General features: G+C 45.0%; 1 protein-coding gene across 1 annotated transcript in view; it reads left to right on the top strand.

Annotated features, from left to right (window-relative positions):
• Nucleotides 1-19,819, top strand: part of obscnb (obscurin, cytoskeletal calmodulin and titin-interacting RhoGEF b) — a 691,209-nt gene that overhangs the window by 303,894 nt on the left and 367,496 nt on the right. Inside the window, exon 34 of the mRNA XM_078536828.1 lies at nucleotides 4,578-4,844. Within this exon, the coding sequence (XP_078392954.1) occupies nucleotides 4,578-4,844 (267 nt within the window). The remainder of the gene's footprint in view (nucleotides 1-4,577; nucleotides 4,845-19,819) is intronic.

Genomic DNA, 19,819 nt, shown 5'->3' with positions numbered 1-19,819 from the left:
TGGGAACCCAATTTGCACTGATTTGGCCAATTTTGGAAGAATTATGATGAAAAAACAGTGCACCCCGGGCAGAAACTTAAAGCCAATACCTTTAAAAAAAAGCGAAGCTCACAGATCGCTCACCCTGATCCCTCCCACCCTGACCTACTCACCTAAGGACCTCCTTACTCACACCAATTCCTCATTTTTACTTATGTGACCCTATGGCCAGGATTTTGCCCTCGTTGGGTGGGCTTGGCAGGGGCGAGTGGGAGCGGCTGCGAAAGTGATCACTGCCCACAGTTGAGCCTTGGCCACAATTTCATGCTCAGTGCTGCCTGGGTCTTGGAGGGAGGAGGGCGAATATGTAAGTTCACGCATGCACGCGAGTGCGTGCAATAAGAGCTGCCTCAGGGAGCTGAAGATTTAAATGAAAAATAAAGAATTTTAAAATATTTAAAGACATGTCCTCTCATGTGACTCTGTCACAAGAGCAGGGACATGTTATGAATGAAACATTAACATTTATATTTAATTTTTAATTGCTGTTGGAAACCTCATCCTGCCCATGGACAAGGTTTCCTAAAAAATCCAAAGGCCGTTTGGCTTTTTTGCCTGCCCGCCAACCATAAGGTTGGACAGACAGTGAAAAATTTAATTCAGTTAGCACTTTAATGGCCTTAATAGGCCTTTTAATAGTTGGCGGGCGTGCTGCCGACTCCTTCATGCGCCCACTGACCGAAATATCGCACGCGTGCACGATGACGTCGGGATGCTCACCCAACAAGCACAATATTCTGCCTTATATCTTAGTGTTTCAGAATTTCTGCAGCACAGAAGAAGGCGATTCAGTCTGTCATGTCTGTGCTGGCTCTCCATAGGTGCAATTTACTGATTACTACTTCCCAGCCTTTTCCCCGTAGTCCTGCTTCTTTTGCCAATTGCCTTAAATCTGTGCCCTCTGGTTCTCGATCTTCCACCAATGGGAACAGTTTTTCCCTATCTACTTTGTCATTCCTGCGGATGACCGGGAACCAGTGTCGTCGAAGACTGCGTATGTCCAGGGAACTGGTCGGTCACGTCTGCCAGCTGTTGCAGGATTTGGCCTTACGGGGACATAGAGGACATCCACTGCCAGCTAGCTGCCTCTTCGGACATTGAAGAGGATAGGTCTGAATAGAGCGAGGATTCAGACGAGCCACATGAAGATGCCATTGCATGGTTACAATGCAGCAGATGTGCCTGTGAAAACTTGATAGCTACAAGATTCCATGAGAATAAGATGATGACAAATTCCCACAATCAAGGTCTTCCTTGGCCTTAGATGCATGCCAATACATTCATTCTCAGCTTGAACATTTCATAAAAGGTCAAGTATCTCACAATGATCACACAAGTATCAGTAGTCGCCATGCGCTGTAATGATGGAATCATCCTTGGAAGAGATAGTAGCCTTGGTAAAATGTGGCCACTGTAGAATGTGATTAGCACTCTCTTAGCGCATGTCCTTAAGCAACTCCACGTTGTATAGTCCTCTCACCTATGGCCTCACCAAATCAGTGTGAATTAAGTGGCAGCAATTCCAAAATACACAGGGATGCACTCATGTCAGTATGACACCAGTTCAATAAAGTGACCCAAACACACACACATCAGTCTTTAATGCATTGCACTTGGGCGGGTCAACAGGGAGCAACATCCAGAGAGCTCCATTTATCCCATTGCCCGCGTGGATACTGCATCTTCCTGCAGAGAGGCATGGAAGTCTATGGGCTTCAAAGTTTGAAACTACCTTTTTCATGTACTGACTCTCATAAAGTAAACGCCATTACAGACTACACATTGGAGAAACGAATATGACATTAGTCATAACTACTACTCATGCCAATCAAAAAAAAGCAGACATCAGTGCAAGAGCAGCTTGATTATCACTAATTTTGATGAGCACTTCTCCAGAACCCAAAGCATGTCTGCCTGAGATTTAAAGCTGACAGGCATATTGGCCAACTATCAGTGTCACAAATGATGTGTATTTTCTGATGTTGCAGATATGGAAATAAGGGCTATGGAAATAAGGGCTCACTGTGGTCACATTGTGTGAGAATTTATGCAACTGAAGATCCAGATGGGAGTTCATTGGGAAGCTACATTCAGGAGCCTTAAATGACTACGGGAGATTGAAGCAAATTGAATAGAAATGGAATCGATGAGGCATGGAGAAGGATTAAGGCCACATATATTTACATAAATGAAAAATCAACACAATGACTGAATACCCATACCACCAGTGTATTCAAACCTTCATAAACTTTCATACCTCACCATTACATCTATGTGCAACCCCAACATCTGCAGCTGAGGTGGAGGCAGGCTGCTGACTGCTATGCCCTTGGCGGTTTATCTCCAGTGACCCAAGGCCTTCAGGGCCATGACCTGCTAAGTGCCTCCTACTCAGATGCAAGTGTACCCTCCTCAACCTGACCTGATGGAGTTGATGGGTTCACTGGCAGAGGGGAGCTAGACCGGCAAGGCACCCTTGTAATGTCCTGGGTGGATGCCCCTGGGGTGCCTGGTTGGCACGCCACCTCCCTTTGGGTGCCCGATGGCCTCTCCCTGACTCCTTGAGAAGAAGAGGTACCTGGAGGGACATCGAGGTGCCCTGTTCCACTCTCGTCTAGCCACTGCTGGAACGCACCCATGACTGGATGGCTGGTGTGTACTCGGAGTACAAATCCAGCAGAAACTGCTGGACCTGGATCGCCACCTTTCCAATGGAGACTTCAGTGCGCTCACATGCTGGAGCCACAACAACTGACAGATCATGGACGGACTCATCCATCTGTCAGTCCAGTTTGCAGTCCGCCTCTGACAAGTCTGATTGATGTTTCCCTGTCTGTCTCTGCATCTCCAACATGCCGAGTCCAGAGGCTTGTCATCGGACTCGGTCTCAGCAGGAGCCTGTTCTCCAGCAGTCCTCCAAGTATCAGAGACCTTGGCTGTCACTGCCTCTGCCAGCTGTGGACCCGTGTCTGTGAGGTGATCGCCAGATTGTGAACCCAAGCCTACTCCAGAACTAGATCCCACCGAGGTGTGTGGTTGAGGGTGCAGGTCAACACAGTGACAGTTCTTTCTCTGAGAATAATTCTGCATCCTCCTCAGAGGTGTTCTGGGGCTGTGCCTTCTGGAGGAGGATGTCTTCCCCCTTTCTTGCTGGTACCAGGAATAGAGAGAGGAGAGAATTAGTGATTGACTACAAGCAAGCTCAATTATTAAAAATCACTCACAATCATTGCCTGCATGCTGTCGATGTATACTGGCTTGTTGGGGGAGGTTGATCTCAACTCCTGCGCAAGAACAACCCCTTTCCTCACAAGCGAGTCCTGTGGCCTGTTCCTCAAACTTGACAGGTGGGGGAAGGGGGATCTTCGCTGCTCCCTCTCCAATCATATCTCGCTCTCTTTTGTTATGTGCAATTGTGTCCTGCATAAAGACAGATGGATTGTCTGTGAGCACAATGGATGAAAGAGCAGTTCATGCCTGCTGTCTCTGCTGAGCCCTCACCAATAAGGGATTAAGACGCCGTTTGACATGAGATGGTGAGGTTAACATGGCTGGCAGACATTCAGTGACAATGTCCCACCTGCAGGGGAGTGGATGCTAACCCTTCAACCCTTATGAGAATGTGAGTTGACAGTGAGTAGCAGTTTCATTTACCTTGGTGGAGCAGTGCAGATCATTCATCCCTTTGCTGCACAACGGTCCTTTTCTGTGCCCCATGGGCGTTAACCTCCCCAGTGACCTCCTCCCAGGCAGGTGTGGTCAGGTGGGAAGACATCCTGCACCCATCCCAGGGAAAGAGTACCTCCCGCCTTTCCTGGTATTCCCCAGGGAGACTTTGCTGAACCATGGGGCAGAGGATCTCCCATGCTTGGGCGGCAAGGTTTTCTTCGTCACTGCAACAGCTGGTCTGCAGTGAGTGAATGTCTGGCTAAGTGCCATTTAAATATGTTGCCAGGACCTTCGGCCTCATTAGGGGCGGGCAACATCCTTCCTGTCCTGCCATGAGATTTGCCGAGCTCCTCACTGATGCATAATTAATGAACTGAAAAGCAGAAGCGTGTTCAGCCTTCCTGCCACCCAGCGAGACTCACGCTGCCTTTCCTGCCTGCCACCGCACTTAGTCTCCAGAATGGAAAATTCCGCCTTATATTGATTAGTAATAACAATTGCAAACATTGACTAAAAGTGTTCCAGAATGGAGGGCTCTAACCTTCTTAATATTACCATAGTTACCGCTGTTATCCTCATGATAACTGAATATATGAAGAACCGACTTTTATCTTTATGAAATCAGTGTACGAATAGAGGCCATTGAAAAAATTAATTTCTCCCAAATAAAGATAGCTTTTCAAATGTGTGATACTTATGGCAATAACAATAATTGCATGAATTCGCGCACACACACACACGTATATATATATATATGCATACATAATTGAATCATATCTGGCTATTGAGATCGTTACTGCTGTGCAAGGTTTGGCATTGACCTGACCATTTATCTTGCACTAAATTATTAAAATCTCTGTAATCCTTAGCCCTGCCTGTACTTTTCAAACAAGAACTTCAGAGTAAAGAAGCTGAAGAAGGCAGTACAGTGTCATTGTGTTGTGAGGTTTCTAAACATGATGCGCCCGTTCAGTGGAAAAAAGGATCTTCAATACTTGACTCAAGTAACAAGCATGAAATGAAGCAAGAAGGTTCCATTATTGAGTTGCATATTCACAACCTAAAACCAGAAGATGCTGGAGAATATACCTGTGATTCAGGGGATCAACAGACCACAGCCTTCTTAAAAGTAAAAGGTAGGACACTGACCATTACATGATATGATTAAATTAGGTTTTAACACTGCATTGTTTTGTGTATGCTCAGTATCGTTCCCAGCTCATTGAAGGAAGGTAATGGAATAGAAATGCAGACATGTCTGTTCTTGTACATATGGGATGGAGGAGGTACAATCAATGGGCAGGATACAATCCCTGAGTCAAAATTGTGAAGCTCGAGTCAGCCCCAATGTTGAGCCTCATTTCCATGGCCAGAATTGTCCTGTCGGCGAACGGGGGCGGGGCCCGCTTGCCGATGAGTAAAATGACACGCGGTGATGTCGGGCGTGCATCCCGATGTCACTGTGCATCATTTAGATTGTTAGTTTGGTGGGTGCGCAGCCGACTCGGCTGCACACCCGCCGAACTGTCAAAGGCCTATTAAGGCCATTTAAGTAGTCATTAACTCAATGAAATGAGCTGCCCGTCCAACCTTAAGGTTAGTGGGCAGGCAAAGAGCCCAGGCGGCCTTCGCATTTTTCATGAAACCTCATCCATGGGCGGGATGGGGTTTCATGAAGTGTTTTAAAATGTAATAAAATTTTTTACGTTAATTCTTTGACATGTCCCAGCTCATGTGACAGTATCACATGAGGGGATATGTTTCAAATGTTTTTTCCTTCCTTTATTTAAACTTACACACGTCAAATGGATCTCCCTGTGGCACGGAGGTGTCTCAGGGAGATCTCTGCACTCTTTCGCGCACATGCGAGAAAGACCGCAGGGAACCACTCAGGGAATCCTTCCTGCCCGCACAGGGAGCGCACAGCGGTCCTTAATTGGCCCGCCCACGTATAATGACGATGCGTCCCCAATCAGCGGCGCTGATCAGGTTCGAGCCCGCCCCCGCACAACCCCCCCCAACGGGGGGAAAGTTTTTCCCCATGAAGTGGACAAGCTAAAGAGAGTATGAGGCAGCGTGCATGACGGTGTGCTTTATTGCAAGGCCCCACAAAATAAGGCCATGACCAATTTAACAGTGGCACAAACAGCCATATAGATTTGTTGTGGCCTTTGCACTGCGAAGTTGATTACCACAATGTATATTTTAAACCTGTATCATGGGCACAAGAATGTTGAATTTAAGCTCCACTATTCATTGTGCAGGGGCTGCTAAGGTTAAAAAGAATGGCCTGATCTTCTCTTCCAGTCAACAGGTGGTAGTTAGGTGACAGCAAGTTTGTGAATTGGAAGAAATGGTGTGGAATAAAGGAGCTGTCGTAAAGTTGACGTCAGTGAGAATCAGGGAGTAAATGCTGCACTGGCTGGAGCCATACCTAACAGAAAGGAAGTTGCTTGTGATTGCTGGTGACCAATTATATCAGCCCCAGGACATCACCGTAGGAGTTCCCCAAAGCAATGTCCTAGGCCCAATTATCTTCGGCTGCTTATTCAATTACTATGCCTTCATTATAAGATCAGAAGTGTAAATGTTTACTGATAATTGCGCAGTGTACAGTTCCCTTCACAATGCAGCTAACAAAGCAATCCATATCCGCATGCTGCAAGACCTGGACAACATTCAGGCTTGCGTTGATCAGTGGCAATAGCTTTTGTGGCACACAAGTATCTGCCAGCAACCATCTTAGGATTGCAACGCCCCATGACATTGCTAAATTTCCCACCATCAGCATCCTGGGGAGGTGGGGGTCACCATTGATCAGAAATTTAACTGAACCAGATGCCTAAATACTGTGGCTGTGAAACTCATCTCCAGACAGCCAAAAGGCATTTCATCATCTACAGGGAACAAGTTAGGAATGAGATAGAATATTCTCCACATGCCTGAATGAGCGCAGCTTCAACAACGTTCAAGAAGTTTAGACCATAAGACCATAAGACATAGGAGCAGAAATTAGGCCATTCGGCCCATCGAGTCTGCTCCGCAATTCAGTCGTGGCTGATAAGTTTCTCAACCCCATTCTCCCCGTAACCTTTGATCCCCTTACCAATCAAGGACCTACCTATCTCGGTCTAAAATACACTCAATGACCTGGCCTCCACAGCCTTCTGTGGCAATGAATTCCATAGATTCTCCACTCTCTGGCTAAAGAATTTTCTCCTCATCTCTGTTCTAAATGGTCTTCCCTTTACTCTGAGGTTGTGCCTTCGGGTCCTAGTCTCTCCTACGAATGGAAACATCTTCCCCACGTCCACTCTATCCAGACCTTTCAGTATTCTGTAAGTTTCAATCAGATCCCCCCATATCCTTCTAAACTCCATCGAGTATAGACCCAGAGTCCTCAAACGTTCCTCTTATGTTAAGCCTTTCATTCCTGGGATCGTTCTCGTGAACCTCCTCTGGACCCTCTCCAGGGCAAGCACATCCTTCCTGAGATACGGGGCCCAAAATTGCTCACAATATTCTAAATGTGGTCTGACCAGAGCCTTATAAAGCTTCAGCAGCACATCCCTGCTTTTATATTCTAGTCCTCTCGAAATAAATGCCAACATTGCATTTGCCTTCCTAACTACCGACTCAACCTGCAAGTTAACCTTAAGAGAATCCTGGACTAGGATTCCCAAGTCCCTTTGCACTCCGGATTTCTGAATTCTCTCCCCATTTAGGAAATAGTCTATGCCTCTTCTTCCTACCAAAGTGCACGACCTCACACTTGCCCACATTGTATTCCATCTGCCACTTCTTTGCCCATTCTCCTAACCTGTCCAAATCCTTCTGCAGCCTCCCTGCCTCCTCAATACTACCTGTCCCTCCACCTATCTTTGTATCATCTGCAAACTTAGCCAGGATGCCCTCAGTTCCTTCATCTGGATCATTAATGTATAAAGTGAAAAGTTGTGGTCCCAACACTGACCCCTGCGGAACTCCACTAGTCACCGACCGCCATCCTGAGCAAGACCCCCTTATCCCCACTCTCTGCCTCCTGCCAGACAGCCAATCTTCTATCCATGCTAGTACCTTGCCTCTAACACCATGGGCTCTTATCTTACTGAGCAGCTCTTGTGCGACACCTTATCAAAGGCCTTCTGGAAGTCCAAGTAGATAACATCCATTGGCTCTCCTTTGTCTAACCTACTCGTTACCTCCTCAAAGAATTCTAACAGATTTTTCAGGCATGACCTCCCCTTGATGAAACCATGCTGACTTTGCCCTATTTTACCATGCACTTCCAAGTATTCTGAAATCTCATCCTTAATAATGGACTCTAAAATCTTACCAACGACCGAGGTCAGGCTAATCGACCTGTAATTCACCGTCTTTTGCCTCACTCCCTTCTTAAACATGGGGGTTACATTAGCGATTTTCCAGTCCTCTGGGACCCCCCCGACTCGAGTGATTCCTGAAAGATCACCACTAACACCTCTACTATCTCTTCAGCTATATCCTTCAGAACTCTGGGGTGTAATCGATCTGGTCCAGTTGATTTATCCACCTTCAGACCTTTCAGTTTTCCTAGCACCTTCTCCTTGGTAATGGCCACCATACTCACCTCTGCCCCCCGACTGTCTTGAACTTTGGAGATGTCACTCGTGTCTTCCACCGTGAAGACTGACGCAAAGTACCTATTCGGTTCCTCCGCCATTTCTTTGTTCCCCACTACTACTTCTCCAGCGTCATTTTCCAGCAGCCCAATGTCCATTTTTGCCTCTCTCTTACCCTTTATATATCTAACAAAACTCATGCAATCTTCTTGTATATTACTGGCTAGTTTACCCTCATATTTAATCTTCTCCGTCCTTATTTCTTTTTTAGTTGTCCTCTGTTGGTCTTTGTAGGCTTCCCAATCCCCTGGTTTCCCACTGCTCTTCACCGAATTGTCTGCTTTCTCTTTAGCTTTTATGCTGTCTCTGACTTCCCTTGTCAGCCATGGGTGCCTCGTCCTCCCTTTAGTATGCTTCTTCTTCCTAGGGATGAATTTTTGCTGTGTCTCCCAAATTACTCCCAGAAACTCCTGCCATTGCTGTTCCACTGTCTTTCATGCTCGGCTCATCTCCCAGTCAATTCTGGCCAGCTCCTCCCTCATGCCTCTGTAGTTGCCTTTATTCAACTGTAATACCGTTACATCTGATTTCAGCTTTTTCCTCTCAAATTGCAAGGTAAATTCTATCATATTATGGTCACTTCCTCCTCAGGGTTCCTTCACCTTAAGCTCCCTTATCAAATCTGCCTCATTACACATCACTAAATCTAGAATTGTCTTTTCTAGTGGGCTCCACCACAAGCTGCTTGAAAAAGCCATCTCGTTGACATTCCACAAATTCCTTTTCTTGGGATTCACTACCAACCTGATTTTCCCAGTCTACCTGCATATTGAAATCCCCCATGAAAACTGTAACCTTTCCTTTCTTACACCCCTTTTCTATCTCCTGGTGTATCTTGTGCCCCACATCCTGACTACTGTTCGGAGTCCTGAACATAACTCCCATTATGGTTTTTGACATCATCTAGGATAAAACAGACCACTTGATTACCTCTTCATCCACCACTTTAAACATTAACCCCCTCCACCACAGCGCAAATTGGCTGTAGTATTTGCCATCTACAAAATGTATTCACCAAGGCTTCTTCAACAGCTGCTTCAAAACCTGCGGTCTCTACTATTTAGAAGGATATGGGAAGCAGGTGGATGGGAACACCTGCAAGCTCCCTTCAAATTCACACACCATCCTGACTTTGAAATATATTGTTGTTCCTTCACTTGTTGCTGGGTCAAAATCCTGAAACTCTCTCCCTAACAGCACTATGGGTATACCTAAACAACATGGACTATAGCAGTTCAAGAAGGTACGACCTTCTTAAGGGCAGCTAAGGATGCCATCACATGCTGGCCTTGGCAGCGACACTCACATCCCATATACAAATACATTTTAAAAATACCAGGGTTTTGAGGTATTTTCTACTTTCCCACGTATCCTATCAAGATTTCCTGTTCCTTTATAAATATATTGGGGCAAATTTGTTCTGAAGTGCTGAGTGCTAATTAATTATTACAGTTAAGTTTTTATCAGAGACAGTGGGGTGAAATTGAACTTTGTTTCACTCGCTTCTTAGATTCAAAACACAGCAGAACAGTTCAATTTTTCGAGCTCATGTTGGCTTTAGTAATTTTCAGGTATCCCTGATGTCAATGATTTCTCTAAGCTGTGCACTTCAGTGCCACACAGCAATCTTGAAATACCATGCAGGCTGCTCGCAAGATGTCCTTTAAGATATTGCACATAAGATAAGATTGAAGTAAACAGGTCACACAGAACAATGAAATTTTAGAGGGATCATTGCCTGCCAATAGTCTTATCAGGTATTACTCCCATTCTACATGCTAATAAGGGGCCTTATGTCTATTTAAGATCTTCTCTTTAAAATTGGTTAAGGCGTGCATGGAGCATGTACGAGGCCGAAATCCATGGATAGCTTCCTAGTAAACATGATTGGTGTTTGTAGCTCAGTGGAATTATCCAGATGAGGGACCAAATGTGAAAATTGAAGTAAACCTTGGGCTTTTGTTTTCTGAATGCACCACCTATCTTGAGCCCAAAAATGGGCAATTTCTCCTCCTAATTCTTCCCAACAGCAGCTCTAAATCTAAATCTAAAATAATATAATCAAACGGGTAAGTACATGAACACAGTTAAGCTGTTTTAAACTAGAATTGACAGGCTGATTGACCAAAGGGGGAACTTTAAAACCCACCCACCTGGTTGGATCAAGGCAGTGTGCAAAAGCAATACCTTTGCAAAGATTTAATGCCTCTTTACTGCTCGATTACTCCCTGCCACCATTTTGATTGTGCCCTTTTGTTTGAGGCAACTGCATGCAATCATATATCTTTAATTTCCAAAGAAACCTCCCCAATTCTATTGAACAAGCTGAGGTACACATTTGTTAGAAGAGTTCAACTTTTCTAGTGTCAATTACCTGGTTTCTTTGATTACCTCCAAATCAGTGAATCAGCACCTCAACACACTCAGTGATTTGTTCACTCCCTAGCTTCAGGTATTTGATGTCAAAGGGCAGGACATATTTATGATCCCTTTACCAAGCCATATCTTAGTTTATGGTCTTAAAATCTTCTCTTCTGTCCATGGCAAGGGAAGTTTTGTTTGCATATGCTTTAAATAATTAAATAACCATTTGTCCTTTCTTTCCTGGCATTCAGTTTGACTACTGATTACATTTTGACTGTGTGGATTGCTGAACTCAGTTGGCTAGATAGCTCAAATGTGATACAGAATGATGCCAATGGCACGGTTTCATTTTCCAACTGGCCGTGGTAGTTCATGGAGGCCTGCCTCCTTGACTTGCCACATGCTTGTGGAGTGGTGCCTCTCAAGCTATGTATAACAACGTACCTCAGTTTAATTTTGTGGGCTATAGCTAATAACCTTACTTTACATTTTGTGAACATATTTAAGGCATTTCTGAGGGAATTTCTCCTACAGAGGCCCATCAGAGGATACTGGTTGTTGATCAGTATAGCGTGCCTTCTCTCATAAATTGCCATGCATGACTTTTGTGATTAAGGTGCTTCCACGGAAGCATTCAACATTATTGTTACTTAGACATGTCTTAACAGTTTCATTGGGTCTGCAGCCCGGCTTCATTTGGGAAATTAGCATCAGTGAATTTAAAAATTACTGAAGAGAAGTAACTCACCTCTACCTACAATTATGGGTGTTCCAGCGGAGGGCGTGGGGCAACTGTTATGTAGCCTGACCTGCATGTCTTTCGTTGAAAATATATTTACATCACCAAGCTTGGAGATTTCCATAGACTCAGACGTTTACAGCGCAAAAGGAGGCCATTCGACCCATTGTGCCTATGCTGGACAACAAAGATCCTATTACACTAATCCCATTTTCCAGCATTTGGCCCATAGCCCTGGAGGCTATGGCAATGCAAGTGAATATCTAAATACTTCTGAAATGTTACGAGAATTTCTGACTCAACCATCCTTTCAGGCAGTGAATTCCAGACTCCCACAACCCTCTGGGTGAAAAAAATTTCTCCTCAACTCCCCTCTTAGCCTTCAACCTCTCACCTTATATCTATGGCCTCTGGGTATTAACCCCTCTGCTAATGGAAAAAGTGCCTTCCTATCCACCCTATCTATGCCCCACATAACGTTTTACTATCTAAAAAAGGGGGATCGGAAAGGGGGCGAGGATGGAGGAGAGATCCTTTCCGATCCCCCTTTTTTCTCCAATAATTTATATACATTTTTCTTTTCCCACCTATTTCCATTATTTTTAAATGTATTTCCATCCATTGTTTTATCTCTACCTTTTAGCCTATTTTGATCCCTTCCCTTCACCCCACCCCACCCCCATTAGGGCTATCTGTATCTTGCTTGTCCTGCTTTCTACCCTTAATTAGTGCATTCCTTAGATAATATCACCACCGTCAACACCTCTTTGACCTTTTGTCTATGACATCTTTTGGCTGTCTCCACCTATCACTGGCCCTATATCCAGCTCTACCTGTCCCACCTCCCCCTCTTAAACCAACTTATATTTCACCTCTTTTCTATTTTTACTTAGTTCTGTTGAAGAGTCATACGGACTCGAAACGTTAATTGTGTTCCTCCCCGCAGATACTGCCAGACCTGCTGAGTTTTTCCAGGTATTTTTACTTTTGTTTTGGATTTCCAGCATCCGCAGTTTTTTGCTTTTATCCCAGCCTAATCAATCTTTCCTCATAGCTCAGACCCTCCAGCCCAGGCAACATCTTGGTGAATCTCCTCTGCACCGTCTCCATTGCAATCACATCCTTCCTATAATGTGGTGACAAGAACTGCACACACTACTCCAGTTGTGGCCTAACCAGTGTTCTATACAGTTCCAGCATAACCTCCCTGCTCTTGTATTCCATGTCTCGGCTAATAAAGGCAAGTATCCCATATGCCTTCTTAACCACCTTATCTACCTGCCCTGCTACTTTCAGGGATCTGTGGATATGCACACCAAGGTCCCTCTGATCTTCAGTACTTTCCAGGGTCCAGCTATTCATAGCGTAATCCCTTGCCTCGTTAGCCTTCCCCAAGTGCTTTACCTCACACTTTTCCGGGTTGAATTTCATTCCGCTCTGCCCACCTGATCAGTCCATTGATATCCTCCTACAGTTTATGGCTATCCTGCTCACTATTTACCACCCTACCAATTTTCATGTCATCCCCGAACTTCTTGATCGTACCCCAACATTTAAGTCCAAATCATTTATGTACACCACAAACAGTAAGGGCCCCAGCACTGAGCCCTGCAGAACAGACTTCCAGTCAAAGAAACATCCCTCTACCATCAGACTCTGCTTCCTGCCTTTCAGCCAATTTTAGATCCAACATGCCACTTTGCCTTGGATCCCATGGGCTCTTACTTTCTTGACCAGTCTGTCATGAAGAACCTTATCAAAAGCATTGCTAAAGTCCATGTAGACCACATCAAATGAATTAGCCTCATCAATACGCCTGGTTATCACCTCAAAAAATTCAATCAAATTTGTCAAACACAACTTTCCCTTAACAAATCCATGCTGACTATCCCTGATTAATCCATGCCTCTCCAAGTGCAGATATATTCTGTTCCTCAGAATTCCTTCTAGTAACTTCCCGACCACTGAGGTTAGACTGACTGGCCTGTAATTTCCTGGTCTATCCCTCCATCCCTATTTTAATAATGGGACAATGTTAGCAGTCGTCCGGCCCTCTGGCACCTCACCTGTGGCCAGAGAGGATTTGAAAAGTCTTGTCAGAGCCCCTGATACCTCTTCCCTTGCCTCCCTCAACAGCCTGGGATACACCTCATCTGGGCCTGTGGATGTATCCACTATTAAGGCCACTAAACCCACTAATACCTCCTCTCTCTCTTTGTTAATTTCCTCTAATATTTCACAGTCCTCCACCCTGCATCGTCCTTTTCCATTGTGAAGACCGATGCAAAGTATTCATTAATGCACGTCTTCCGGGTCCACACACACATTACCTCTATAGTCCCTAATTTGCCCTACTTTTTCCCTAGTTATTCTCTTGCTCCTTATAAATTTAAAAAACCCCTTTGGGTTTTCCTTTATTCTATCCACCAATGCTTTCTGATGCACTCTCTTAGCTTTCCTAATTTCCTTATTAAGTTCCCCCCTGCACTTTTTATACCCCTCTAGGGACACTGCCCTATTGAGCCCTTGGTACCTGCCATAAGCTTCTCCTTTTTCCTTACTCCTGACCTTATGTCCCTTGACATCCAGGGTTCTCCAGACGATCCCGCACTTTGCTTTTACGGGAACATATTTGCCCTGTACTCTGGCTATTTCCTCCTTGAATGCCTCCCACTGCTCTCACCCAGTTTTATCTGCAAGTAGCTGCTTCCAGTCCACTTGGGCCAAATCATATCTTGTCTTCGTAAAATTAGCCTTTCCCCAGTTTGGAACTTTTATTCCCAGCCTAACCTTACCCCTTTCCATTACTATCCTAAATGTAACTGAGTAATGGTCACTATCTCCAAAATGCTCCCCTACTGATATGCCTTCCGCCTGCTCGGGGTCATTTCCGAATATTAGGTCCAGAACTGCCCCCTCCCTTGTTGGGCTTTCTACATGCTGACTAAAAAATTGCTCCTGGATGCAACTTAAGAATTTTGCTCCCTCCCTATCTTGCACACTAAAACTATCCCAGTTAATATTAGGGTAGTTAAAATCCCTTACTATTGCTGCCTTATTATCCTTACACTTCTGTGTTGTTTCATTGCATATTCTCTATCTTACTCTGAGTATTTGGGGGCCCGTAGTTCACACCCAACAGTGTGTTTGCCCCTTTTGTGATTTTTACTTCTACCCAAATGGTCTAATTTGATGATCAAAGAACAAAGAACAAAGAAAAGTACAGCACAGGAACAGGCCCTTCAGCCCTCCAAGGCTGCGCCGATCATATTGCCCGTCAAGTAAAACATTTTGCACTTCCGAGGTCTGTATCCCTCTATTCCCATGCTATTCATGTATTTGTCAAGCTGCATCTTAAACACCACTATCGTACCTGCTTCCACTACCTCCTCTGGCAGCGAATTCCAGACTCTCACTACCCTCTCTGTAAAAAACTTGCCCCACACTTCTCCTCTATAGTTTTCTCCTCTCACCTTAAATCTATGTCCCCATGTAATTAACTCTTGCAGCCTGGGAAAAAGCTTCTGACTATCTACTCTGTCCATGCCACTCATAATTTTGTAAGCTTCTAGTGAGAACAATCTGAGTTTCTCCAACCTCTCCTCATAGCTAATAACCTCAAGACCAGGCAGCATCCTGGTAAACCTCCTCTGCACCCTCTCCAACGCCTCTATATCCTTCTGGTAATGTGGTGACCAGAATTGCACGCAATATGGCCTAACCAAGGTTCTATACAGCTGCAGCATGACTTCCCAGCTTTTATACTCAATACACCTGCCAATGAAGGCAAGCATGCCATATACCTTCCTGACTACCTTATCCACCTGCGTTGTCACTTTCAGTGACCTGTGGACCTGTACACCTAGATCCCTCTGTCCGTCGATGCACTTAAGGGTTCTGCCATTTCATGTATAATGCCTGCCTGTATTACACCTTCCAAAGTGCATTACCTCACATTTGTCCAGATTAAACTCTATCTGCCATTTCTGCTCCCAAATCTCCAACTGATCTATATTCCGTTGTATCCTTTAACAACCTACTTCACTATCTGCAACTCCTCCAACCTTAGTGTTGTTTGCAAACTTATTAATTAGCCCAGTTACATTTTCCTCCAAATTATCTATGTATACTACAAACAGTAAAAGTCCCAGCACTGATCCCTGCGGAACTCCACTAGTCACAGCTCTCCATTCAGAAAGGCACCCTTCCACTGCTATCCTCTGTCTTTAATGACCAAGCCAATTCTGTATCCATCTCTCCACCTCACCTGTGATCCCGTGCGTCTTTACCTTCTGTACCAGTCTGCCATGAGGGACCTTGTCAAAGGCCTTACTTAAATCCATGTATATAACATCCACTGCCCTTCCGTCGTCGATCTTTGTCACTTCCTCGAAAAACTCGATCAATCCTTCCATGATATCATCCCTCCTCACTGCTATAATTGAATCCTTGATCAATATTGCAACCCCTCCTCCTTCCATACTGTCGCCGTCTCCATGTCGTCTGCATACCCTTCAACCAGGAATGTTAAGCTGCCAATCCTGCCCTTTTAGCCAAGTCTCGGTCAGAGCACCTGAACTGGAAAGGGACCAACATTCTTGTGGGGAGGTTTGCTAGTGCTGTTGGGGAGGGTTTAAACTAACTTGGCAAGGGGATGGGATCCTGAGAGGAGGTTCAGCAAGGGGAGATGTACAGCCAAAATTAGAAGAGAGAGTTAGTGAGTCTGGAAGGCATAGAAATTATAGGCCTGTTAAGGCACAGGGGAGTTTCGCAAGGTTGGATGGTATTTATTTTAATGCAAGGAGTCTGACGAATGAGGCAGATGAGTTGAGGGCACAAATTAACACATGGAAGTATGTTGCCAGCACTGTCAGAGAGACATGGTTGAGGGAGGGGCAGGATTGGCAGCTCAATATTCCAGGATATATGGTCTTCAGGCGAGACAGGATAGGAGGTAAAAGAGGAGGGGGTATCGCAATATTGATCAAGGAATCAATTATAGGAAAAAGGAGGGATGACATTGTAGAAAGCTCCTCAAACGAAGCCATATGGGTAGAACCTAAAACAAAAAAGGAGCAATCTCATTGTTGGGAGTGTACTATAGGCCCCCAAACAGTCAGAGAGTAATAAAAGATTAGATATGTAGGCAAATTTCAGAGAAGTGTAAAAATGATAAGGTAGTAATAGTGGGGGTTTTCAACTTCCCCAACATTAACTGGGTTAGTCATATTGTGATAGGTTTAGAGGGAGCAGAATTCTTAAAATGCATCCAGGAGAGCTTTTTAAGGCAGTACATAGAAGGTCCTGCAAGAGAGGGGGTGGTCCTGGACTTAATTTTAGGGAATGAAGGCAGGCAAGTGGTAGAGGTATCAATGGGGAGCATTTTGCAGATAGTGATCATAACTCTGTTAGATTCAAGGTTGTTATGGAAAAGGACAAGGATGGGCCAGAAATCAGAGTTCTAAATTGGGGGAAGGCCGATTTTAATAAGATCAGATATGATTTGGCCACAGTGGTCTGGGAGCATCTACTTTTAGGTAAATCTGCATCAGAGCAGTGGGACTCATTCAAATAGGAAATAGGGAGAGTAAAGGGCCAACATATTCCAGTAAAGATAAAGGGTGGGACCAATAAATCCAGGGAACCCTGTATGTCGAGGGATATACAGGATTGGATAAAGAAAAAGGGAGGCAAATGGCAGATACCGAGGGCTCAAAACGGCAGAAGCCCTAAAGGAATATAGAATATGTAGAGGGGAACTTAAAAAGTAAATTGGGAGAGCCAAAAGGGGCCATGAAAAAATATTGGCAGATAAAATAAAGGAAAATCCAAAGTAATTTTACAAGTACATTGAGAGTAAGAGAATCACTGGGGAAAGAGTAGGGCCCATTAAGGACCATAGTGGTAATTTGTGTGCGGAGCCGGAAGACGTAGGTAGGGTTCTAAATGAATACTTTGTGTCGGTGTTCACAAGTGAGAGGGACAACGTGGGCATGGAAATCAAGCTGAAGGACTGTGAGATAATTAAAGAAACTAGCATAGGAAGGGAGGAGGTTCTAAGTGATCTGGCAAGCTTAAAAGTAGATATATCCCCAGGCCCAGATGAAATGTATCCCAGGCTATTGAGTGAGGCAAGGGAGGAGATAGCAGAGGGGCTGGCAATAATTTTCAAAAGCTCTCTGGCCACAGGAGAGGTGCCAGAGGACTGGAGAACAGCCAATGTGGTACCGATATTCCAGAAGGGAAGAAGCGATAAACCAGGGAAAAACGGGCCAGCCAGTATAGCCTCAGTGCTGGGGAAACTTGGAAGGAACTCTGAGGGACAGAATTAATCTACACTTGGAAAGGCAGGGATTAATCATGCTCAGTCAACATGGTTTTGTTAAGGGGAGGTCATTTCTGACCAATTTGATTTAAATTTTCGAAGAGGTGACCATATGTGAGATGAGGGCAATACATTTGACGTAGTCTACTTGGACTTCAGCAAGGCTTTTGATAAGGTCTGGCATGGGAAACTGATAAGGAAGGTAAGAGCCCATGGGGTCCAAGGCAATTTGGCAAATTGGATCCAGAATTAGTTGAGTGGCAGGAAGCAGTTTGCGATGGTCGAGGTGTGTTTTTGTGACTGGATGCCTGTATTCAGTGGGGTTCCACAGGAATCTGTGTTGGGTCCCTTGCTGTTTGTATATATAAACGATTTAGACTTAAATGTAGGAGGGTTGATCAGCAAGTTCGCGGATGACACGAAAATTGGTGGGGTGGTGAATAGTAAGGAAGATAGCCTTTGATTGCAGGAGGATATAGACGGGCTGGTCAGATGGGCTGATCAGTGGCAAATGGAATTTAATCCGGATAAGTGTGAGGTGATGCACTTGGGCAGGACAAACAAGGCACGGGAATACACGATGAATGGTAGGACCCTGGGAAGTACCGAGGATCAGAGGGACCTTGGTGTACGTGTCCACCGGTCCCTTAAGGTAGCTTGACAAATAGATAAGTTGGTTAAGAAGGCATATGGGATACTTGCCTTTATTAGCCAAGGCATAGAATATAAGAGCAGGGAGGTTATGCTGGAACTGTATAAAACGCTGGTTAGGCCACAGCTAGAGTATTGCGTGCAGTTCTGGAATCTGCATTATAGGAAGGATGTGATTGCACTAGAGAGAGTGCAGAGGAGATTTACCAAGATGTTGCCTGGGCTGGAGAGTTTTAGTTATGAGGAGAGATTGGATAGACTGGAGTTATTTTGCCTGGAGCAGAGGAGATTGAGGTGGGACATGATTGAAGTGTCTAAAATTATGAGGGGCTTAGATAGGGGAGACAGGAAGGAATTTTTCCCCTTGGTGGAGGGATGAATAACCAGGGGGCATAGACTTAAGGTATTAGGCGGGAGGTTTAGAGGGGATGTGAGGATAAGTTTTTTCACCCAGAGGCTGGTGGGAATCAGGAACTCACTGCCTGAAAGGGTGGTAGAGACAGAAACCCTCAGAACATTTAAGAAGTATTTGGATTTGCACTTGCGATGCCATGGCATGGCTATGGTCCTAATGCTGGAAAATGGGATTAGAATAGTTAGGTACCTGTTTGACTGGTGCAGTTTTGATGGGCCAAATGGCCTTTTTCTGTGCTGTAGACCCCTATGACTCTATAGCTCCGATATCATACTCCCATGTGCCTTCTGTGCCCGCAGCTCATCTGTCTTATTCCTCAGGCTTCTTGCATTAAAATATATTCCATTTAGCCTTGCTAAACTCACTTCTTTCTTATCTAGCCTGTGCTTCCTCTGCCTTCCAGACTCACTTACTAGTGCTTTAACTTCTAATTTTATCTCAGCTTCTCTCCCCTCTGAAGTACTTTTCAGGATCCCACCACCCTGACAATTTAGTTTAAATCTGCCCCAACAGCATTAGCAAACCTGTACGCAAGGATTTTTGCCCTGTTCCTGTTCAGTTGTAACTCGTCCAACTTGTTCAGGTCTCACCTCACCCATAAATGGTCCCAATGCCCCAGGAATCTAAAGCCCTCCCTCCTGCACCATCTCGCCAGCCGTGCATTCATCTGCTCTATCTTTCTGTTCCTATACTCACTACTGCGTGGTACCGGGAGTAATCCCGCTTTTCAATTTCCAACCTAACTTCCTCAAGTCTTCTTACAGGACCCCATTTCTCTTTCTTCCCCTGTCATTGGTCCCAACATGGACCAAAACCTCTGTCTGTTCCCCCTCCCCCTTCAGAACACTGTCCTGCAGTTCCGTGACATCCTTGACCCTGGCACCCGGGAGGCAACATATTATTCTGGAGTCACGTCTATGATCGCAGAAGCGTCTGTCTACTCCCCTCACTAACAA

Source organism: Cetorhinus maximus, chromosome 3 (genome assembly GCF_964194155.1).
Source record: "Cetorhinus maximus chromosome 3, sCetMax3.hap1.1, whole genome shotgun sequence".
NCBI lineage: Eukaryota > Metazoa > Chordata > Chondrichthyes > Lamniformes > Cetorhinidae > Cetorhinus > Cetorhinus maximus.
The sequence above is the reverse complement of the archived record's forward strand: the minus strand, read 5'-3'. Positions and strand labels throughout refer to the sequence as shown.